Source organism: Trichosurus vulpecula, chromosome 3 (genome assembly GCF_011100635.1).
Source record: "Trichosurus vulpecula isolate mTriVul1 chromosome 3, mTriVul1.pri, whole genome shotgun sequence".
NCBI classification, from domain to species: domain Eukaryota; kingdom Metazoa; phylum Chordata; class Mammalia; order Diprotodontia; family Phalangeridae; genus Trichosurus; species Trichosurus vulpecula.
The window spans coordinates 156816025-156841708 of NC_050575.1; the positions used below are offsets into that span (position 1 = coordinate 156816025).

Consider the following 25684-nt stretch of genomic DNA (forward strand, 5'->3'; position numbering starts at 1 on the left):
CTGACAGCCGATCAGAAGCAACGAGCTGGCTGCTGGGCAGTAGGGATAAATACAGAACATCTAGAAGCAGACACAAGGACATCAGTAAGAAGTGGCGGCTGAAAGTGAGGGAAGAGACAGGAAAACTATGAAAAACGGACATAAGAACTCAAAAAGCACAGCAGTCTGAGGTCATTCAGTGTAGGCCCAAATAGCTCAGTAACACAAGTGAATCACTAAGTTACACTGTAGCAATTAAATATATGCAGGTATACACACACACACACACACACACACACACACACACACAACCCTGACTCATCAACAAAAAGTTAAATTATCTTCAGCAAATTCAATTAATCAACAAGCATTCATTAGGTGCTTTACTACGTGCCTGGCTTTAGGCATAGAAAGACAAAAATGCCACAATCCTTGCCCCCAAGAAGCTTATATTCTAACGGGCAGGACTATATACACAAACATAGAATACGCAAAATACATACAAAACAGATAAAAGTCGGGGGTCAGGGGGAGAAGCAATGGGGTGGACCTTGTGAAGACCTCATGCAGAAGATGGTATGAGAGATAGATCTTGAACGAACCTAGGGGTTCTAAGAGGTCGAGGTAAGGACAGGAATACACGCCAAGCATGGGAGACTACCAGAGGCACAGAAATGGGAAATGGAATGAGGTATATGAGGAACGGAAAGAAGGGCAGTTTTGCTGGACCGAAGATTTCATGGAAGGGAATAACACGAAATAAGTCTGGAAGGCAGGAAGGGGACAAGTTATAAAGATCTCTAAATGCCAAAGAAACTGATTATAAAAAATAAAAAATAGAAGTATGTAACATTTCATAAAGATTCCAATCTAAAATGTTTTTTAAAAGGGGCAGTGAGTGGAGGGAGAAGGAATTTGACACTTAATAAGTGTCAACCTTTCGGTATCTGGAATCACCTACATGGAATACTTTCCAGACAAAGACAAGTATATATGTTAATCTACCAACAAGATTCCGGATATATCATTAACTACACCACCTAATTTTGAAATTCTACTTGTAAAATAAAAGGGAAAAACCCTTGTTTCCTATAGACAGCATAGTCAGAGCCAAATGAATAGTAGTCAGCTACAAAAATACAGTATCATATATACTAAAGTGTCAAAGCCATGGAAGGAAAAAAAAACAGAAATTAAGTTTCCTAAATTATCTAGAAGGTTGCTAGAAGGAAAAAAGAAAGGTAGTTCAAAGCCCAAAGAGAAAGAAATCTGCCCTTTGATCTTGCACATTTGGATATGCCTCTTGCCAGCTTCCCTCATTTGCAGGAACTCATTGTAAAGCCAAATTAACACTGAAAATTACTAATAAGAGTGTGTTCTTGGGATTCAGACAGATGCGTGACTTGAGAGTAGATGGAGCCAACTTTTGCATTCCCTTGCTCTGCTATCGAACTAAGGAGCAGCAGCACACAAGCAGCGCCTGCCTTCAGCTGTAGGGCCCCATCTATTGCTCGTGCTGACAAGGTCTTGCTAGAACGATTTGTCTCCAAAAGACTCAGAAACCAAACAATGGTGGTTCAATCTTAAGTCAGTTTTGAGGATCTCTGGCTGGTAAAACATATTGACATCTAACAGAATGTTTCCTTCCCAGGCCCCCTAGGAAGAGTTGAAGGATAGGAAAAGGGATGTGGTTGAGCCAATATAACTGTAAAGCTTTGTTATTCGATACACATTTCCCTACATCATATTGGATAAGATAGTACTAGCTAAAAAAGTGTTCAGTGTTTCCTAATACTGTGTTAGGCATTAGAGATACAAAGGCAAAAATGAAACTATCCCTACTCTACAAGGACTTCACACTCTTCCAAGGGAGACAACACATACACTTATTAGTATATACAAAACATACACAAAATACATACAGAGCTCTAACAGAAGAAGTTTGTACTTGATTTTAGAGGTAGTGAGGAACCACTAGAACTCACTGGGCAGGGGAATAACTTGGCCAAAGTTGTGCCTTCAGGAATCTGGCAGCTATGTATAAGACAGATTCGAGAGAGGAGAGATGTGATTCAAGGGGACCAATTAGAAGGCTACTGCAATAACACAAGCAAGAGGTGCTAATGGCCTAAACCAGGGTGGTGGCCAGGGCAGCAGAGAGAAAGAGGTCAATCTTTTAATTTTAAAGGTAAGGAAACAGAAAACTTAGAAGGTTAAGTAACTCGCCCAAGGTCACAATGGGCTGTGAATCCTAGTCCTCTGACTTTGGGTCTCCATACCAGGACACCTGCACAAAGTATCTGTCTCAGTAGACAGAGGCTGCATGGGATAAGCACAACACTGCGCACAGGTGACACTCAGTGGCTGGGTGATGGTGGGAAGGTTATTTAACTTTTCAGTGCCTTGGTTCTCTCTTCTGTCAAATGAGAGTGATAATAACTGTGCCCTCTCATTCACAGGGTTGTTATGAGGAAAGCACACAGGTTAGAATGCTATATGAATTACTGTTATTATTAGAGTATGATATCATTGCCTAAACTAGGGCAAGAACAGAGGAATAGAATAGAGATAGGCTGAAATCATGGACTTATTGCCTGTAGCTAAACCAGGATAATTCAAAGAAGCCATGAAAATTTTATTTCTATTTGTGTATGTGCATGAGGCTGAACCTGTGATTTCATCAATGCAGGGAACTCCCAGTACGGAATCTCCCTCCATGGATGCAAACTGGCAACTCATTTGCAAGTTACAGAATTGGCAGGACAGGTGAAGTGACTTTCCTATGGTCACACAGACAGTATCTGTCAGTGAGAGGACTTGAACCCAGGTCTTCCTGACTCTAAGGCCAGTTCAGTGCTTTACCCACTATGCTACTGAGTTGCAAGCATTATCAACGAATGAGTCACATTTAATGGAGCTATATAACCAGATAAAATAACGAGGGGAGCTATTTAGCAATACTGTCAGCTTTGCAGTTGTACGGGTCCTCATTACATTAGGTGATTCACCTACAAGAAATCCCAACATGCTGCAAACTAATGCTTTATGGGATAGCCACGTTTTCACTCAATATCAGATATGGTATTTCCCTGATGGCTAGTAAGAGACTCATCTTTGGTGATTCATTATTTTTGAAGCATTTTATATCACTTTGGGGCTTGACAGAAAAGGGAAAAAACTAAGTAAAAGAGCTATCCAAAAGTAGCATGAGCTATATCACTGGAGATCTTTAAGCAAAAGTTAGAAGACCACTTATTGGGGAAATTACAGAAGGGATTATCATTTAGATATGATCTAAACCAACAACATGACCCTTGAAGTCCTTTACAGCTCAAAGATTCTATATTTCTACTAAGAAAGAAAGCTAGGACTTGTTTAGGTTTATAAATGACTCCAAGGATTTAAGCTCTGTGCCTCAGTCCTGTAGAGAGTTGGGGTAGAGCCATAAGTAGAGAATGAGATGACTTACTAATTTTCAATTCCTAACTTAACCACCAGAGCACATACCTTCACTTACAACCACATGTGACTTAAAAAAAGATTTCAACGAATAAATGGTGGCCAAGTTACAGTTTTACCAAAGAAAATGACTGGGGCCTATGCTAAAGGCAGAGGTTTTAATTTATAAATTCAGACCAAGCCAAATATTCGGAAGCACTTGGATATTCTACTGCCAACTGGCTATAATCTAAGTGGAAACTACAATTCTTGGCATTTTTATTAGAGAAAGAAAAATGCTTTGCAAATAATGCCAGCACTAAGGCTATATAACCAATACTGGGAGACCGTAACTGGTATCTCTCTGTTCTAATGGTCTAACATTTCTTTGTAGGGCGGTTACCAAAACACTTCAGTAAATCACACAGATCTGTTTATAAGCATCATACTATTTCTTAAAAAGAGCGCATGTAAGGCATACAACCATCAGTGAGTCTATGCATCCCGGTATATCCCTCCAGTACACATGCACTATAAGTAAAGGTACGATAATTATGATGCTACACACCTTGATTCTGATCATCTTGCTCAGTGTCAAGCTTCAGCCTTTTCACATTGTTGCTGCCCTCTGAACTGTGAAAAGAAAAATGGTGACTCGTGTTATGTCAATGCAAAGTGACTGTTTCTGGGACAGCAATGCTTTATTAATCCTTTGGATAGATTGTGGGGAAGCTTCGGGGTAGGGAGAGGGAAGAATCCTTTAATTTGCATAATCAGTCTCTGGATTGCATAATTATTAATAAAATGGTTCTTCAGAAAACTAACAAGGAGCTAGCTGGGGGACTACTACAATTCTATACCTTTTATCCTTGTCCAAATTCCTGATTCTTTAAGTGGTATCAATGAGAAAATTATGATCGTGCTTAAAAGTAGACCTTCCAGAGGATCTAGACCTACAGAACAGCTGTTCACAGATGAACGGGATCAGATAAATCCTACAAAAACCACTGTCTGACTAGATGGTCACTTCACTGGAAAACGAGGCCAATGCCCTCATTCACACCCTCAGAGGAAAGGTCATAAGAACTCCAAACATATAGATGCAGCTTCTTGGGGAAAAAAAAAGCCAGAGGGCTACGAAGAAATGTTACCAATACTCCTGTTGCCCCACAGTACTGAGTATAAAAGTAAGAACCATAACCCACTGTAAATACTCCAAAAATCCCTGGTCACCACCTAGTGACTCTAAAGAAGAAGTAGGGGAAGGTACTTCTCGCCCTTCTTTGCAAAGGTGAGGAACCAGGAATGTAAAGATGCTGCAAATAATAGCAGACTTGTCTGACGTGCTAGTTAGTTTTGCCAAACTGTTTTCTTTTCTCTTTTTATTCACTGTTAAAAAGAATGGTTCTTTCAGAAAGGGGGAAGGGAAGGATATATTGGAAAATGTAGGTTATATGTTGATAAAGAACCAGGGTACACTCACTAAAACACAAAAGGGATCAAATCTAATTAATTTTTCTAGTGTAGCTTCAGGCACCAGGGAACATTTTATAAATATATTTCCCAGGATCACAGATTTAAAGCTGGAAAGGATCTTGGAGGGCATCCTGTCCAACCTGCTCATTTCACAGATGAGGCTGAGGAAGCAACTTTTATCACACAAGTAATAAGTGACATGAGGATTTGAACTCAAATCCTTTGACTCCCAAACCTGTGCTTTCTTCATTATACCCACTGCCTCCTCTAAGATTTGACAAAAATGACTGATCCAGTCATAATGACTAAAAATAAGTCATGTATCCATTCCTGACTTCGTAAGAAAAAGAGTTATTTTGTTGACTGCAGATGCTATACCCACCATCAGCAATGAACCTAAAAAAACTCTCAACATTTAAGTATTTCCTAAGCATCTGCATCTTCATGGCAAAAAAGCCCCACAAGTAACCACGTTCAGCATGCCACAAGCTGGAAAAAATTATAAATGTTTAAATAAACTCAACCACAAAAAAGAAGAAAAGATAAGGTAGTTAACTCGCATATACATAAACTTTACATTAATTATCCCTGCCACATTTCACAGAAAAAAAAAATCATTAGGTGAATAACTTGGTAGAAATTGATATATCGTTTGCTAGGAAAAAGATGAGGTTTATATTAACTCCTACTAAAAGTATTGTTCACTATACTATATAAGACAATCACACTGAAAAGGGGAAGAAATAGAAACCTGACTTGAAGACCCCAAAAGCAACATTGCTCAAGAGGTAACTGACAACTCTGAAGGGTCAGCTTTCTGTGTTCTTCCCTAACTAGTTTTACTTTTATACTGTTCATATAATTGGAGTGGTTTGTAAACTTTACTTTATCAATGACTTTACCCACAAATAGAAGGGGCTGCTTTTATATTACTTGAGTTATACAGTCTGACTCATGGATAAGGAATTTTTCTAACACTATGACAAAAGTCCATTCAATCTGTTTTTTTTTTCATTTTGAGATTTGAAGATATGATTTTCCAACATTTCAATTTCTATTTCATCACCAACATTTACAAAATGTTGCCCTTTTAAGCCATATTTTAATAAAATACATCATAAAGTAGTCACTGATAGCCTCTTTTCGAAAACAATGAAGGAGAATCAAAAGCCACATAATCAGATTTGTATTTCAAAGTTCCTAAGTCCTCATCAGCCCTACACATGATTCTTCTGCCACATTTCTAAAAGTACCATGGTTAAACAATCCCATGCCTGATAGAAACAAATACCTTCTTTGTGGTGAATTCTGGGAGACTAGAAAGGCATCCTACTAAATGAAATTCTGGCAATAACAGGAGCTTTAAGTTAAGGATGCAGTTAAAATACACTTCACTCAAGCCAAGTCAAAATGGCAGAGTAGAAAGAAGCAGTACAGCACAGCTGTCTCACAACTGCTCCAAACACAATCTAAAAACATTAGATTGAGTAGTGATTGGGCAATCAAAGGAGAAAGTATATATAGTGGATCATCTATTCTATCCTAGTAACAATTCTCCCTATAGGCAAGTGACCAGGGCAAGAACTGTGGAATAGAGGTAGGCTGGGATCATGGACTCATTGCCTATAGGCAAGTCAGATCAGCAAAGTAGGGATACCTAGAGCTCAAAGCCGGGTCCGAACCAGCATCATCACTTCTCCTGGAGGAAACTAAAGCTTTGAGTCAAGGCCGAGAGCTCCAATTTTGTGGGGTTACCCAGAGCAGATATTGGACTCACCCCAAGATCAGCAGCTGTTATGGTGTTATGAATTTCCAAGGAGCAAACCCAGAAGAGAAGAATAACTCTCAAACATCTATAAACAAAGCCTCAGAACAAAACAGTATGGCCACAAGTTCAATTAGAATTCTTCAAAGAAATGATGAAAGCATTTTTTAAAAGGTTTAAAATCATACTAAATGAACTGAGAGCTCTAGATGAAAGAATCAGAAGAGACGAGAGTTACAGAGAAGACACTTAGAGGGACAGCTCAGCACAAGAGGTGTAAAACCTCACCCAACTAAAAGACTCCCTGAATATTAGAATGGACCAATATTAGCTTACTGACTCCATGAGATAACGAGAAATATTAAAAACAAAGTCAAAAGATTGAGGGGAAAAAAAGAAAATATAAGGCACCTTATATAAAAAAACAACAGACCTGGAACAGGTCAAGGAGAGATAATTTAAAAAATCACTGAACAACCTAAAAGCTAGAACCCACCCCCCTCCCCAAAGAGCTTAGATATATTTCAAAAAATCAAGAAAAAAAACTGTCCAGATCTCTTAGAAACAGAAGGAAAAATAAAAATACAATCCATTAGTCATCTCCTGAAACTCCAAATGAAAACTCCCAGGAAGGTCATAACCAAAATCCAGAGATTCCATGTAAAAGAAACAATACTACAAGCAGTCAGAAAGAAAGAGTTCAAGTATTAAAGAACAGTCGGGACCACAAAATTAAGCAACTACAACCATAAAGAAGCAATATGATAATCCAAAAGGCAAAAAGATACAGGTTTTACAACCAAGAATCTAGCAAAACTGAGTATAATGGAAAAAGTGGGCCTTTAATAAAAGAGGACTGCCACAAATTCCTGATAAAAAGACCAGAGCTGAATAGAAACTCTGAGATGTAAATATGGGAGTAAAGAAAAATATAAAACAAAAGGTGTTTATATCCTAATGGGGCACATAGGGAGAAGGGATCACACAAGCATCTTCTAAGAACCATAATGTCACATGAGTCAGAGTCAAATACGATGGAAGGCCTGAGAGTGACTTCTGTTATGTTTTGTGATTTTAAAAGAAGGGAAGAAGAGTAAAAGATACACTAGGGAAGAAAAAGGGAAGAAGTGGGGAGGTAATCTACTTATTACCTTATATAATTAGGGGCATTTTGTACTCACTTTCATTTGAATTGATCAAAGAAGGGTAGAACACATAAATACAAATACACATAACAAGTTTGGTACAGAAATACATTCAATTCAGCAGAGTAATAGGAAGAGACGAGGAGAGGAAAAAGGAGGAAATAACAGGAAGGATAGATCTAGGGACAGATTAAATATATGCAAAACAAACCCTAAGTTCAGAGGGGTTAGAAAGGAAAGAAAGGTTAAGAGCCTATGATGGGGATCTGGGTGAAGGGAAGAGAAGAGAGGCAAGGGAAGCTGTTTGCATGAAGCAAACAGCATTAGTGCAGAGTACAAACCTGTTCCTTTTCTATGTAAGAGGAATCAGGAAGCAAAGACAGGAAAAATAAGAAAATAAATTAGAAGGAAATACATAAAATTCAAAAGTTTTTGCACAAATGAATTCAATGCAGCTAAGATTAGAAAGGAAACAGGTAATTAGGGAAAAAGATTTGCAGCAAGTTTCCCTGATAAAGGTCTCATTTCCAAAACATGTAAGGTACTGAATCAAACTTGTAAGGATAAGAGCCATTTTCCCAATTGATAAATGATATGATCAGGTAGGTCTCAAGGGAAGAAAAAGTATTCTAATTCTATTTTTTTATGTTCCATATCAGTAATTAGAAAAATGCAAATTAAAGCAACTTTGAGGATCTACCTCACACTCATCAGATTGGGACTGGTGACAAAAATGAAGATGACAAATGCTGGAGTGGCTATGGGAAAACAAGTACAATGATGCATAGTTGGTTTAGCTGTAAATTGGTACAGCTGTTCTAGAAAGCAATTTGGGAGAACTGTGCTTCAAAAGTTACTCAACTATATATACCCTTTGACCCAGCAACACCACTACTAGGTCTATATTCCCAAGCAGATCAAAGAAAGAAAAAAATATGTAAAAAAAGTTTCTAGTGGCTCTTTCTGTGATGGCAAAGACCTGGAAACTAAGAGAGTACCTATCAATTGGGGCTGCACAAATTATGGTATGTGAATGTAATGCAACACTGCTATGCCAAAAGAAGTGCAGAAACATGATTTCAGAGAAATCTGGTAAGATGTATGTATATGGACTGAGGCAGAGCAAAGTGAGAACAACTGGGGACAATCTGTACTATCAATTTTGTAAAAGGAACAATTTTGGAAGACTTAAGAAATCTGATTAATACAATGCTCAATTATGATTCTAGAATGCCAAAGAGGGAGAATAGGAGGTGCTTATCCCTTTTTCCTGAAAGAGAGACACATTTTTGTACATGGCCAAAAGGGGAATCTGCTTGGCTTGACTAAACTGATTTGTTACAAGGCTTTTATTTTTCTTTTCTCTTTTCCAGTAGGAGAGAAGATGGGGGAGGGAAGAGAGAAAAAAGATAGATGCTTGATAATTTTTTAAAAAAGTTTTTAATTTAAAATTTTTTAAAAGATTCCTTCTAGCTCTCGAAAAAAGTGAATTCTGCTGCACACAAAGAAATCCTTAGTTAATTATAAAATCTATCGCTTCTGGCTAAGTAGGTCTATAGTTGCACCTCTGAATTTTGGAGATCAGCAGTGATATGTTACGTGTGCTGAAGCACATCCTTCATGAAGCTATGGATGCTTCTTTTGACATCACAACCATCAAAAATTCATGTACTATTCACACAAGGGATAGATTTTTCCCTAGCTACTGTGAAGTCAAAGTATACAAAAAGCTGTAAAATAGAGGTGTCAAACACATGGCCTACAGAGCAACACTACAACACTTCTGAGCACAGGCCCAAACCAGATTGGGAAATACTTAACAAAATAAATTTAAATACAATAAAACATAGGTAACATTACATTTTAAAACTAAATAAATATGCAATCTCCAGGATTCCTTATGACCAGATTTTTTTCTGAGTGTGACACCACTGCTATAAACAACCAGCAGACCAATTCCCAAGTCAAAGGCATCCATGCTGTAAGAGGTATCCTTGTTGAGAAGAGATCAAAATGCAAAGAGGTCATTTCTCTGGCACATCACTGGGGCATTTTCAATTTTGCATCAAACAAAAAGTAAGATGAGCCCTTCTGAAAATTTTTCGTAGGGCCCAAAACATTTGAAATAACTCATCCAATGAAAGCCATTCCCCTTATTTCTAGGGGCCCATAATTATGAGAATATAAACTAACCAAGGGCCCCAGAGTCAAAACTAGAGATTAATCCATTACCTAAAGCAACAGAAAGTACTCTGTAAGACCACAAAAGCTTATTAAAAATGAATTCCCTCCTAAACTAGAATCATGAACAAATGATAAGGATTCAGTTAGTTTGTACACAGATCTAAATAATGAAACTGGACTGGCGGGCAGTGCTTACCTGATAGTTTAAACAAAAAACTCAATTCACAACAGTGATAATGTGCTTTTTCAGATGTGCTCCTTATGTTCACTGACATTGGCTTCAAAAAATCACTACAGCATTTTTAAATGTTGGAAATGCTACTGGGAATATTAGATTTTTTTTTTCTGGAGAGTAAGGCAGCTTCAATGCACTTCCTTCCAACATGTAGTCAAATGGCAATAAACACTAATTTACAAAACAGGCAACATAAAACTTAGCATCAACATTTTGGTCAGGTTGACATAACCTGAGACTCAGTCACATTAGTGCTACCACTCAAGATTTTTGAAAGGGAGGGATAACATAGTACGGAATATCAAAGGATCTTTACTCTGTCTTAGCCAGTGGATGGAAGGCAGTACTGTTTTTTTAAAGGCTAGGTATCTAGTGGGATAAGGATGTCAGAGGACCAAAGATCAAGAATACAACCCCACAAGCTATTGTGCGCTAAAATCCAGCACAAAGCCTCCCTAATATAGAGGCTAGGGAATGGACAAGAGACCCAAGGGATGGATGACACAAGAGTCCCCCACCTTTTGTGCTTTACAGCTCCTGCCAGCAACTTCGCCTGAGAAAACTTGTTCTTGGTTTCTAATGGCTTCACAGACAATTTCTTCTCTCCTTCTTTTTTGGTATCTGAGGATACTCCAACTTTGGCAAGAGTGCTGTGAGTTCAAGGTTAAGGATCAAACAAAAAGCAAACCAAACAAAAAAACCCCAATGACTATTTCAGAACACTAACCCCTGCTTAAAAAGAAGGTATCTGAAGGAGCCAGAGTAAGAAAGAGAGATCATCCTACAGGAGTTTCAAATACTCTGATGTGCTCTACCTGGCCTGATAAAGCAAGAAACAAAAAAAATCCCTCCCTCTCTTCATTCTAAACCATTCTCATTTCACCATTCCATCTGCTTTAAAAGAAAAGAACCAGAGGGGAAAATTAAATAAAATCTAAATCCTACCTCAAAATTTCAGTCATTAACTACTGAGCAAATCCAAAGTTATGCCATAGTCCCCAAGGACACAATTCACCAGATAGTGCATGACATCTAGAGGTCTTAGCAATAGAACAACTGTGGAAAGAGTCTAGTTTTTTTCTTGCTAAGCCAGGGAACAAAAAGTTATTTATAAAAGAGCCTCCATAGAGAAGAAGCAGAATTTAGGAAAACTAAATGAATTGCTGAATTGGTCTTATAAAAACTAACAAACTAGCCAGGAGACTACAATGATACATCACAAAGATTATACACGGTGACCAACTGGGATTACACCAGGAATGCAGGAATGGTTTAACATAAGGAAAACTATTAACATAATTGGTTACATCAATAACAAAAGTAACAAAAATCATACAATTATATCAATAGATGCAGAAAAAGCTTTTGACAAAATATAACACTCATTCCTATGGAAAAACATTTGAAAGTAGAAGTATAAATGGACTTTTCCTTTAAATGATAAGACACATCTACCTAAACCTATCAACAAGCATTATTTGTAATGGGAATAAGGTAAAAACATTCCCAATAAGACCAGGAGTGAAACACGGATGCTCATTATCCCCATTATTCAAAATTGAATTAGAAATGCTAGCACTAGCAATAAGGAAAGAAAAAAAATTGAAGAAATCAGAATGGGCAATGAGGTAATAAAACTATTTTTTTTTTGAAGATAATAGGATGATATACTTGGAAAATTCTGGAAATTTAACTAAAAGTTTAATTTTAGCAAAGTAGCTGCATATAAAATAAACCCACAAAAATCCTCAGCATTTTCAAAACCCTGCAAGACAAGATATTAAGAGATACCCCACTTAAAATAACTGCAGACTGCATAAAATACCTGCCAAGACAAACCTAAGAACTACATGAGTGTAATTATAAAACACTTCTTATACAAATAAAATCAGATTTAAATAATTGGAAAAATAGTAATTGTTCATGGGTGGGCAAAGCCAATATCATAAAAAAGGCAATTCTACCTAATCTACTTACTCAATGCCATTCTAATTAAATTACCACAAAATTATTTTATTAAGTTAGATAAAATAATTTTAAAAATCATTTGGAAAAACAAAAGGTCAAGAATATTAAAGGAATTAATAAAAAAGTAAAGGAAGGAAATTTAGCAGTACTATGTAATAATTATATTATAAGGCAGTAATTATCAAAACTATCTGGTACATGCTAAGAAACAGAAAGGTGGATTAGTGGAACAGACTAGACATACAACACACAGTAGTATATGGTTATAGTAATCTTGTGTTTGACAAATGTAAAGACTTAAGCTTTTGGGATAAGAATACACTATTTGAGTCATACCAGATCTTAAATTGTATTATAAAGCAGCAATTATCAAAACTACTTGGTACTGGCTAAGAAACAGAGTAGTAGATCAGTGGAATAGGTTAGGTACACAAGACACTGTGGTCAATGACTATAGTAATCTACTATTTCATAAGACTCCAGCTTCTGGGATAAGCACTCACCATTTGACAAAAACTGATGGGAAAACTGGAAAATCATATGGCAGGAACTGGGCATAGACCAGCATCTTATACTGTATACCAAAACAAAGTCAAAATGGATATACGATTTAGATATAAAGGCTGATCCTGTAAGCAAACTGGGAGAGCAAGGAATAGTTTACCTGTCAGATTTATGGAAAATAAAAGAACTTATGACCAAAGAAGAGCTAGAGAACATAGTGAAATGCAAAATGGATCATTTTGATTACATTAAATTGAAAAGTTTTTGCACAAATCCAATGCAACCAAGATTAGCAGGAAAGCAGAAAACTGGGAAAGAATTTTTGCAACCAGTGTCTCTGATAAGGGCCTCATTTCTAAAATACATAGAAAACTGAGTCAAATTTATAAGAAAACAAGTCATTCCCCAAATGATAAATGGTCAAAGGATATGAACTGGCAGTTTTCAGATGAAGAAATGAAAGTAACTATAATCATATGACAAAATACTCTAAATCACTATTAATTAGAGAAATGCAAATCAAAACAACTCTTAAATACCATATCACACCGATTGGCTAACATGACAAAACAGGAAAATTATAAATGCTGGAGATGTGGGAAAACTGGAACACTAAAGCACTGTTGGTGGAGTTGTGAACTGATCCAACCATTCTTCAGAACAATTTGGAACTATGCCCAAAGGACTACAAAAATGTGTATACCCTTTAACCCAAAACCACTACTAGGATCTGTATCTCAGAGATCATAAAAATGGGGGAAAGGGCTCACATGTATAAAAATATTTATAGCAGCTCTTTTTTGTGATAGCCAAGAATTGGAAATTGAAGGGATGCCCATCAATTGGGGAATGGCTGAACAAGTGGTATATGAATGTAATGGAATACTATTGTGCTATAGGAAATGATGAGCAGGCAGACTTCAGAAAAACCTGGAAAGGCTTATATGAACTGATGCTGAGCGAAGTGAGCAGAACCAAGAGAACATTGTACACAATAACAGCCACATTGTGTGATGACAAACTTCGATAAGACTTAGCTCTTCTCAGCAATGCAAGGATCTAAGACAATTCCAAAAGACTGATGATGGAAAATGCTATCCACATCCAGAGAAAGAACTATGGAGTCTGAACGCAGATTGAAGCATACTATTTGCTCTTTTTTTGTTTCTTCCTTCTCCTGGTTCCTCCCATTAGTTCTAATTCTTCTTTACAACATGACTAATGTGAAAATATGCTTAATGAAAATGTATATGTGGAGCCTAAAAAAAAAGAATATACTATTTGGTAAAAATTATTGGCAAAACTAGAAAGCAGTATGGCAGAAATTAAAATCAAAATGGATACATGATGGGAGATATAAGAAAACTAGGAATACACGAACATGTTACCTATCAGACTTGTGTGTAGGAGAAAAATTTATAAATAAACAAGAAATAGAGCATTGTGAGATGTAAAATGGATAATTTTGATTACATTAAATTAACAAATAAAACCAACGTAGACAAGGTTAGAAGAAAAGCAAAAAACTGGGGAAAAAAATTTATAGACAGTTTCACAGATAAAGGTTTCGTATCTCAAATATACAGAAAGCATTGTCAAATTTCTAATATGAATCATTCCCCAATTGATAAATGGTTAAAGGATATGAACAGGCAGTTTCTCAATGAAGAAATCAAAACTATATCTAGTCATAAAATGTTCAAAATTATTATTGATTAGAGAAATGCAAATTAAAACTACTTTGATACATTATCTCTCACCTATCAGACTGGCTAAAATGATAAAAGCAGAAAATGACAAATGTTGGAGGGAATGTGGGAAAATTGGGACATTAATACACTGTTGGTGAAACTGTGAACTGATAGAATCATTTTGGAAAACAATCTGGAATTATGCCCAAAGAGTTATAAAACTGTGTATACCCTTTGACCCAGCAATACCATTATTAGGTTTGTTTCCCAAGGTGATCAGGAAAAAAAATAGAACTTATATTTCTAAAATATTTATAGTAGCACTCTTTGGGGTGGCGAAGAACTGGAAACTGAGGGGATCTCTATCAACTGGGGAATGGCTAAACAAGTTGTGGTACATGATTGTGATGAAATACTACTGTACTCTAAGAAATGATGAGCTGGTTGAATTTTGGAAAAACATGGAAAGACTTGCATAAAATAATGAAAAATGAAATGAGCTGAACCAAGAGAATGGTGTATACAGTAAACAGCAATATTGTTTGAAGAATAATTGTGAACAACCAAGTTATTCTGAGTACTACGAATACTCAAATCAACTGTAAAGGACCTATGAGGGAAGATATATCCACTCCAGAGAAAGAACTGATAAATAGAAGTATGCATAGTATAGTTTTACATATATTTATAAATCTGTGTCCAATGGTGGCCTTCTCTAGTGCGGGGTGGGGGGGAAGGAGGAAAACCATTTAGCACTTAAAAATGCAACAAAAAATTAAATTAAAAAAGGAAAATTAACATTAATCAATAAAATATCATTAAGTCTAACCAAACTGCATATTCCTAAGTGTTTATAAAGCAAATCTACAGACTTTTTTGCCTTTAAACTGAAAATCATTCAGTTGTAATGCAGGAATTTTTCAATATTAGATATTTAGTAACTGAATGTATGTTTCCCAGAGAACACAAATAACAAATACTCCTTAGTTTTCTTTCTGCTGTCTTCCAGAAATTAGCTAATCAGTGCTATATAAAATAGAACGACAGTGACATCTAGTGCCCAGCATATTACAAATGCATTCATCACTAGCGTTATTTGCTTAGGTTCGTTAACAATGAACAATTTCCTTACTATGAGCTATGGAGGCTATATATGAGCCTCATAGCAGTAGATCAGTTCTGTTGCCGGGAATAAAGAAGAGAAGTAAATATGGTCTGATCATTAAGATACACACCAAGAATACTCTAACTCTAATTACTCTAATTCTCTGGGGCGGAGCTTGTGTTTAATTTCATTTTTATTCTGAACTTAACAAGAATCAAATAATATGAGCATATCCAAAAGAAGAACATAAAAGGGATATTGTACATAAAACTGTAAATCTCTATTACTTATAGTTTGCTTTTTCTGTTATGTATATAATAAATTCAACATGTAAATCTAACTTTCAAAGCTGTCCTGCCTGTGTTTCCTTATGGCCTTCCTTCTGTTGTCTTTTATTTTATGCCTTTTAAAAAATTCTTGAATGACATTCTTTTCTTCCTTTTCTCTTTTTGGGGGGGGGTGGGGCTACCCTATTCTAACACTCTGACCCCCAATGGGGAAAAAACCCTTGTAACAAATGTACAGAGTTAATCAAAAACAAATCCCCACACTGGTCATGTCTGAAAACATGTCTCATTCTGCAATTTAAGTCCTTTTCCTCTTAGTTGGCCTGCTTCACCATGGGTCTTAAACCAAAGTTCTTAAGGCTTTCAAAGAATTTTTTTGTTGTTGTTACTACATAAATGATTCTACTTGCTCTGCTCACTTTACTCTACATCAGTTTATATAATGTCTTCTCGGGTTTCTCTGAAACTGCCCATCATAATTTCTTACAGCACAATAATATTCCATTATTGATAAGTTGTTCAGTTATTCCTGAATTGGCAGGCACTCCACTAGTTTCCAAATCCTTGCTATAACAAAAAAGAGCATCTATAACCATTATTATATGAGAGTTACTTCCGCATCCTTCGATTTCTCTCAGGGTGCAAATCTACGAGTGGTATCACTGGGTTAAAAAGTATGCGCAATTTAGTGATTTGGGGAGCAGAGTTCCAAAACATTTTCCAGAATGACTAGACCAATTCATAGTTCCACCAACAATATACTAGTGTGCTTATTTTGTTAATGCCCTGCTATCACAGGCATTAGCTACCCCAAGTCCTCTCATTTATAAAATGAAAATTATTTATGACTCCCAGATTTCAAGTTGGTTAGTTGTTGTCCTTCATTCTTGAAGAGGACCAAAATGATGTCACTATGTTGGAGTCAAGGTACGGTGTGTCCAACTGTGGCTGATCAGACCAATTCAAGCTCAGAAGGCTCTACCACAGGGCAGGCACAAATTGTCCACATGAACATTTGGAGCGGTGATATCTCTAAATTTGCACATCTGACACTTCTTTTGAGCTACTGCAATTCTGCTTCAAAGTGCCCAGCACCTTCTTTGACACAGGGACAGCACACCGGGTGGCCCTTTGCCAGTGTTTCCTATGGTCATATAGTTGATCCCAAACTTCTTCCAAGACTTTGAGAGTGTCCTTATATTACTTCTGACCTCCGTGTAAGCACTTGTCTTGCGTGAGTTCTTCATAAAAGTCTTTTAGGCAAATGTATGTTTGGCATTCGAACAATGTGGCCAGCCCAACAAAGTCATGCTCTCTGCAGCAGAATTTGAAAGCTTGGCAGTTCAACTGGAGAAAGGATCTCAGTGTCTGGTGTTTTATCTTGCCAGATGATCTTTGGGATCTTCCTAAGAATTTAAATGGAAGTAATTCAGTTTCCTGGCATGGCACTGGTATGCTGTCCAGGTTTCACAACATACAACATACACCTCATACAACAATGAAGTCAGCAAAATGGCCCTATAAACTTTCAGTTTGGTAGGCAATCTAATACCTCTTCTCTTCCACAATTTCCTTTGGAGCTTCCCAACACTGAGCTAGCTCTGGCAATGAATGTGTCACTCTCATCATCTATGTAGACATCCCGGGAAAGTATTACTGCCAAGGTAAGTAAGCTTATCCACAGCATTCAATATTTCTCCGTCTGCTGTAACCAATGGTTCCACATATGGCTGGTGTGGTGCTGACTGGTGAAGAACCTGTGATTTCTTGGTGCTAATTGTTAGGCCAAAATTAGCACAAGGAGCAGAGAATCAATCCATATTTTGTTGTATCTCAGTCTCAGAGGCTGTAATGAGTGTGAATCAATCATGCACCAACTCTACCTCTACTTTCGTCTTGGCTTATAGCCTTTTCAAGTTGAATAATTTACTGTCTGTGCAGTAGCTGACATTGATGCTGTTTCATCCTACAAAACATGGGAGCAAGTATACAGCCTTGCTTGAACTATTGGTGACTGGGAAAGTGTGAGAGCATCATCCATTAGCAAGCATGCCATCGTGAAACTGATGTATAACACTGATGAACTTCTCTGGGCACCCAAATTTTGCCATAATTTTCCACAAGGCCTCCTTCACGACTGACAGTATCAGAAGCCTTGGTCAGAATGACGAACATTGTGTACAGACTTCTGTTCTGCTCCTGGAATTTCTCCTGGACTTGTTGAACAGCAAACACCCATATCAACTGTTTCTCAGCCCTTTCTGAAGCCACACTGGCTCTCAGGTAAATGACTATTTTCCAGGTGAAGGGTCAGCCTATTAAGGAGGACTATGGCAAGAATCGTGCCAGCAATGAGTAAGACAGAGACCCCTCTGTGACTGTCACAGGACAATTTATTTTCTTTCCCTTTATAGAGATGGACAATGGAGGCATCTTTGAATTCCTGAGGGATAACCTCCTCTTGCCATATAACCTGGAAGATTTCAGTTAGCGTTTGTATGAGCGGTGAACCCCTAGCAAATGAAGGCCTGTTTACCAAAGTTGGAGCTGGATACATTTTTCTAGAGTGACCAGAGCAAAAGAGAACACTGTGAAGCTGGTGTAGGTTTTGCAATCAAAACTAATCTAATCAACAAACTTGTATCCCTACCAAAAGGAGTGAATGGCAGCCTCATGACAATGTGATTTACAGGAAAGTACCACAACACCGTCATCAATGCATGTGTTCCCAGCATGTCAAATCCTGATGAGGTCAAAGAAAAATTCATTCCTGAAGACCTGGAGGCCCTCATCATCGATGTGCTGAAAGAGGATAAGTTTATAATTCTGGGTGACTTCAATGAAAGAGTAGGCACAGATTACCAGACATGACAGGTAGTCCTTTGGAGAAATGGAATTAGAAACAGCAACAGCAATGGTCACTTACTACTGAAAATTTGTGCATCTCATGACCTCGTCACCAACACTGTTTTTCATTTACGTAAATGCAAGAAAACTTTGTAGATGCATCCTTGCAGCAAATGTTGGCATTTAATACACTATATCAGTGTAAAGATCAGGACTTTTATCTTCTAATGGCCATGCTGAGAAAAACTGGTTAGTGTGAGTGACTCTTATAGGTTAGGTTCAGCCCCTGATTTGAGGTCCTATGCCCTACCAGATCCTTGGTTTAGATGCCAAACCGGTTGAAGATGCCTAGTGGTCTACACCCTAGCCTCAGCTTACTTATGTGTGGGGAGGGTTTATATGGCAGTGCACAGAGCCCAGCTCTAGTTTTTAAATCACCCACCCAAAGAGTGAATCTTAGCATACTCAGCAGCAGCAATTTCTGCATGCTGGTGCTCAGCAGTGTGCATTTTGCTTCAATCCCTCATGAAGCCCCTGGGTTATTTTTGGTTTCACGAAAGCATGAAGCTGATGAGCAAACAGGCCACACCCCCACAGCTTGTCAGGTAAAAGCTGGTTCTCTTCTTGATTTGGGCGTTTTGTTGTTCTGTTTTGTAAACCAAGTTTTATATTCTGTAATTTGGTTCCTATCTGTTTCTCAATAAACTGTTTACATTCATAAAAAAAAATCATCCATAGTTCATTCAAACTTTAGCACAGGCTATGTAATATAAGAAGAAGAGAGAGACGAGTTGTGAGAGTGATGAAGGCAATGAGAGGTGCTGAGGGCCAGACTGATCATAAACATCCTCTCCAAGCTAAATATTCACATTCAACAAAAGCAGAGGCCCCAAGGCAAAACGACCACCATAAGACTTAATGTTGACAGATTAGAGATCTTCTCTGAGCAGGAAGCATTTGTTGTTAACTTGGAGGGAAAGCTAAACCAACACACAATTAGCAACAATGGAGCAGAAAAAAAGTGGGCAGCTTTCAGAGACTTGGTGTACAGCACTGCATTTACTCCTCTGGGCCAAAACACTAGCTAACATCAAGATTGGTTTAATGAAAATGATGGGGAAATTCAGAAGCTGCTAAAAGAAAAACAAGCCCTCCACGGAGTTTACCACCAGGATAGTTCATCCGTTTCTAGGACAGCAGCATTTAACTCCATCAAAAGTACAGTGCAAGTGAAGCTTAGAGAGATGGAGGATTCTTGGCTCAGTAAGAAGGCAGATGAAATTCAGTTTTACACTGACAGTAACAATCCAAAGTGCTTTTATGATGCCATGAAAGCTATGGTTTACCTCAACTATTTAGTGTTAATAGAGCCATATTGATTAGTGATAAAGACACGATCCTGGAGAGACAGACTGAACACTTCCATAGTATTCTCAACAAGACCATCATCAATCAATCCTGAAGCCACTGTACACCTCAGGTTGAAGTCAATCCTTCTCCAGCTGAACTTCCAACTAAAGAAGGGATTCTGAATAGCATTCAGTCCCTCTCATGTGGCAAAGTGCCTAGTGCTGGTGCCAGCTAAGATTTACAAGGCAGATTTCAAATAGAATTTTGAGGACCATCTTAATGCTTTTAAACCTACCATGAAAACAGATACCACTTTAAAACTAAACATTAATTTCCAAAGAGTATAAATTATGGAAACGATGGGCTCTCTGAAAGTGCTGACACAGCAGGTGTGTTGTAATTTTTACCTACATGTCCACCATTAAGGGAAGTCAATTCCCTAAGAAAATATTTTCACTAGTGACACATAAAACAAAAATGAAGACTTGAAATTAACAAAAAAACAAATATTTGTGTATTTATGCTACTGCAACATTGATTAAAAATCAACATTTAATTTTTCTTTAATAGCTTAAAATTGCACTAAGATTTTTGGTATGCCCTGTATAATAATTTTTGAAATATATGATCCATATCCAAAGCTCAAGGAGCAATCTGGTGTTTTAAGAGGTAGATGTGGAATTGGTCCAACGTGCTACAAAAACAACACATTCAAGCAGTAATATTAAAAATCATCTAGTTTTTCTGCAAATAATAACAAGAGCTAAGATTATAGAGCTTTAAAGCTTAAATGTTTTACATATGTTATTCGTCCTCACTTAAAGCAGGTGCTATTAATAATCCCCCTTTTATTGATGAAGAAACTGAAATTAAGAAAGTGACACTACTGAGGATTCAAAGAGCTAGTAGTGTCTGAGTACTGAGTGCAGTATCATAGTACAATGACATTATGGGTGCTAAATATGAGGCAGGACTTGAATTTTTTAACTTCAAAGCCAATGCTCTATCTATTGACAACGTCTGGTTGCAAAGTAGATCCCCTTTAGATTTTTATTGTTGCTGTTGTTCAGTGGTTTCAGAAAAGTCTGACTCCTTGTGACCCTATTTGGGGCTTTCTTAGAGTGATTTGCCATTTCCTTCTCCAGCTCATTTTACAGGTAAGAAGTTGAGGTAAGCACTGTGCTCAGTGTCACACAGCTAGTGAGTGTCTGAGGCTGGATTTGAAATCAGGAAATGAGTCTTCCTGATTCCACGCTCAGTGCTCTATCCACTGTGCCACTTAGCTGCCTTGCCATTTAGAGGATGCCTAAAACAAACTATGATACAAGAAATTAATAAAATATTATTGTGCCATAAGAAGCAATGAACATGAAGAATTCACAGAAGCACAGGAAGGCATATGAAGTGAATCAGCATGATTCAGCATGAAGTCCATACATAATATTCACAATAAATATAGTGATGGAAAGAAAAAAAAAGAAACTGAACACTGTAATTATAACCAAGCTTGGCCTCAGAGACAAGTTGAGAAAGTACACCTCTCATCCACCGTTGCAGAGGTGGGGAACTATGGTGGTAGAACATTTTCTCTATCATCTTTTTCAGGTGATATGTGAGATGATTTTACTGAACTGTTTTTTTTTTCTTTTTGGGAAATGAACATAAAGTAAAAACAAAAGATATCAATAAAAATTTTAAAATAAAAATAATTAGTCAAATAAAATAAGTGCAATATTATTAAATGTTTTTTTTTCCTCTCAAGCTAAACAAACTGTTTTCTATGAGAACACATCAAAGCTAAGGGAAATTATTTATATTCTGGAGCATTATGAAGAGTAACCTGTCATGACAACTATAGAGTAAAGCCAAAAATACAACTCTTAATTTAGAGCTTCAGTAAGCAAATGTCTAATCCTTCAAATCCTACATCGACTTCTACCTAGCTTATGTATTTTAGTATTAGCGTAATATATATGAGCTGGTTGAGAGGTCTGCTTTTCATCTCTTTCCTAGACAATCAGAATTATCCAAAATATTCCATCAAGATTAAACCTCTGGAGCCTCCAGGGTATGTTTCCACACAATGTCAAAGAACTAGATATCATTTCTTTTGTATCTTGTTCACTGGGAACCGTATTATCTTGTTTATTGGGGATTTTATCTTTGTCATTTAAATTTTAAGTTGACAGTTTGTCAGATACAATGCTACCATCTGGAATGTCACTAAAAAGAGGTCTCAAATGATTCGCTAACAAAGTAGGTAAAATTTCATTTAGCCACAGTGAGGTCTGAGACTGTTGCCTGCTCTACCACAATACCACACTGAGATAGCAAGAAGCTTCTAAATAACAGTGCCAAACAAGAATAGACTTCATAACAACTAGTCCAAATCGCTCCTAGGGAAACTGAGCCCCAGATATAGGGGAACTGACTTTGACTTTCCTAACTAGAACTCAGGTTTCCAGATTCCCAGACCAGTGTTCTTTTCCATGACTAACTGCACAAAAGCTTTCGGGGCCACGTGAGACAGGTAGTGAGGCATTTTATCCCTGGATTGCCTTGAATACAAGCACAAAGCAAGGATGTTTTGCAGTAATAACTATCAGGACGTATGGATCTGGTTAATTCTAAACAAAGTGGATTCCCACTTGACAGAGGAATTTTTGTACATCGTAAGAGCTCAATAATTATCACAGAATTCTAAGACACCTGAGCTGGGAGGGCTTTCCAAGACCATCTAATCAAATCCTTTCACTTTCCTGGTAGAGAGACTGAGACTAAGAGACGTTTGCTTCCTAACTCCCTGAGACACTGCCCCACAGTTCAACATTCAGTACAAAGGATATTCTGTATTCCTTCAGTTCTTTCAGTTCTTCTTCTCTCCGTTGTTTTTCTATTAGCTCTTGCTGCCGAGAAACCTCATCAAGGAAGTTTGTCTCATCTTCATTTAAACCTCTTACCATGTTTTCTGAGGAAATAATTAGAATGAGGCACATTTAGTAGGCTAAAGGGAAAATATCATCAACTAAAGCCTTTTCTTTAATAAACAGCAGATCCTCTAGGGGAGAAGAAGGAATTAGTAAATGACTGTGCTCTTTGAAAAAACAACATGGCATAAAAACATTCAATTGCCCCCTTATTACTAAATATGAGTCAACATATATGATAAAATACAGAGATTAAACTGGGCTTTTTGAGTTTGAAACAAAAATGTTTAATACTGTATGAATGGCAAAGGGACACAGATTTCATCTCCTTCTAAATGAGAATTTGAAAGCTGTAAATCAGTGATACAATATTATGGACTCTCTAGGGCAAAGCATCATGTGAGGCAAATAAGCATAAGACAGTGACCAAAGCTCAGGAGTTACATAACTTTCTCAGACTTACTGAATTTGAACTGTTCCTCATATTCCTGCTGCTTCTTGTCTTTTTGTTCCTGGAGTCTTTCATATAGGGAACGAGGATCATATACTTCCTCAGGGCATTCTGAAAATGTGGAAGAAAAACCCAAATGTAATTTACACCTTTTTTTAAAAGAGTAATTTTGGTGCCATGGGAGGCTCTTATATAGAATAGAGGTGACCTGAGGGTCTCAAAGACTATGCTAGAGAAACTTAAGTTCTGGCAGGCTTTGTGTATAGGACCAAAAAGAGACTAGGTATCTGTCATTTAAGCACCAGCCTGCCAGAGAGACTTGTCATTCAAAGGCTAAAAAGCAACAAAAAGGTGTGTTAAATGGTCTTCATTCCTCTGTATCCCCCTATCATGATGAGGATGGAAAAGTGCCAGAGTTGTTTAGATTTTCCCCAAATAGCATGATTCGTGTCACCCTTTTTCTTCTAGAACCATGACACTATGATCTATGATCTCTGAACAACTTAAGGTACAAATGAGCATGACCAAGACAACAATTATATTGGAAAGTGGGATCTATAAAAAAGTTGTTTAAATAATCTCAAACCATCAACAACTATCAATCAATCAAAAAGCATTTATTAAGAACCTACCATGTGCCTTGTATTGCGGGTGTCTGTAGGGGCTGACCTATGTGGAAAAAATGCTCCAAATCACTACTACTAAGAGACATAGAAATTAAAACAACTCTGAAGTTTCACCTCCTACCCTTCAAATGAAAAAGATGATAAAAGATAGAAATAGTGTTGGAGGGCTATGAAGACAAGCACTTTCATCTGTTACTGGTAGAGCTGGAAATTGGTTCAACTATTTTTGAAAACGAGTATTTGTAATTAACTGTGTGAAAAAAGTTACTACATTGTTTGAACTAGCAATGTCACCACTGGTCATGAACTCTAAAGAGACAAAAAACAAAGAGTTAATTGCCATATATACCAAAATATTCATAGCACCACTTTAGTAGTAGGAAAAAAATGGAAGGAAAGATGCCCATTGACTGGGGAATGGTAAAGTAATGTAATAAAACATTATTCTACCATAAGAAGACTATAAGGAATTCAAACACAGGAAGAATCATATGAAATGGTACAGAAGAAGAAAAGCAAAACCAGTCATGTGCGTGTGTATGTTTGTGTGTGTGTATGTGTGTGTGTGTGTGTGTGTGTGTGTACACACAAATAACTACATGTATAATATGTAATAACTATAATCACACAAATTAAAAGCTCAATTTAGATTACATGCAATGACCAATACTGGTTCCAGGGGACAATGAATACACTTTCCTCCTTTTGATAGAGAAGTGGGGTACTCATTGGTGCTGAATAATGCATACGTCAACAAGTGTGGCTGTGTTGGTTGTACTCAACTGTTTTCCTTTGTGAGCAATGGTGTGTGGGTATGGGAGGAAGAGGGTAACCAGGAAATGTCTGTGGTGTAGAAAAAACGAAAGGCAAAAATAAAACTTTTTTTTAAAAAACAGGACTCATGATCAAGGAATGAAAGAGACCAAAGGTTTATAGATACATCAGGAGCCTCACATCTGTTTGCGTCATGAATAGTTTCTTAAAAAAGAAAATTGGGTTAGAAACATTATAACACAGCTCCATCCACTATTATACTACTTCTCATGGGAATTAACATTATTATCACTTAAAGGGTAACAAACTGTGAAGAATTCAAAGAAATATGGGAAGGCTTGACTGAAATGGCACAGAGTAAAAAAAGCAGAAACAAAGAACGATATAGACACTGACTTACTTTGATGTATTTCTGATGTATTTCTGATCTCCCTAATGTTGCTATTCCTTCCACTGGTGCAGACCAAAACACTTTCAAGTCTTTTCACAACTCTTGTCCATATCCTTCTTTCCATAGTGAGGTCTACTTATGTGCTGGGAACCTTTTAGATCTCTTTACATAGCAAGGCAGAAGATATGGTGGTATAGTGAAGAGAGTACTGGACCAGTAATAAAGAAGACTAGGGATAGGTTTCCATATCAGAGAACCACCAGCTGTGTGAACCCAGGAAATATACTAGGACCGTAAGTTGCAGAAAAGATGCTGGGAGCCAAGATGGCGGCTGGAAAGCAGGGACTAGTGTGAGCTCCCTGCCAAGTCCCTCCTATAAAAAATGGCTCTGAACCAATTCTAGAACTGTAGAACCCACAAAATAGCAAAGGGAAGCAGGGCTCCAGCCCAGGACAGCCTGGATGGTTGCTGGGTGAGGTCTTTCACGCATGGAGCTGGGAGCACAGCACAGCCCAGCGTGGGAGGTGCGGACCAACCTGAC

At 37.4% G+C, this 25684-nt stretch overlaps 1 protein-coding gene across 1 annotated transcript in view; it reads right to left on the reverse strand.

Moving 5' to 3' along the window:
* The window catches only part of PSME3IP1 (proteasome activator subunit 3 interacting protein 1), a 46174-nt gene that overhangs the window by 4014 nt on the left and 16476 nt on the right, over positions 1-25684 (reverse strand). The window contains exons 3-6 of the mRNA XM_036748207.1: positions 23365-23463; positions 22821-22942; positions 10741-10874; positions 3986-4050 (exon numbers count right to left, since the gene is read on the reverse strand). Coding sequence (XP_036604102.1) covers positions 3986-4050; positions 10741-10874; positions 22821-22942; positions 23365-23463 — 420 coding nt within the window. The remainder of the gene's footprint in view (positions 1-3985; positions 4051-10740; positions 10875-22820; positions 22943-23364; positions 23464-25684) is intronic.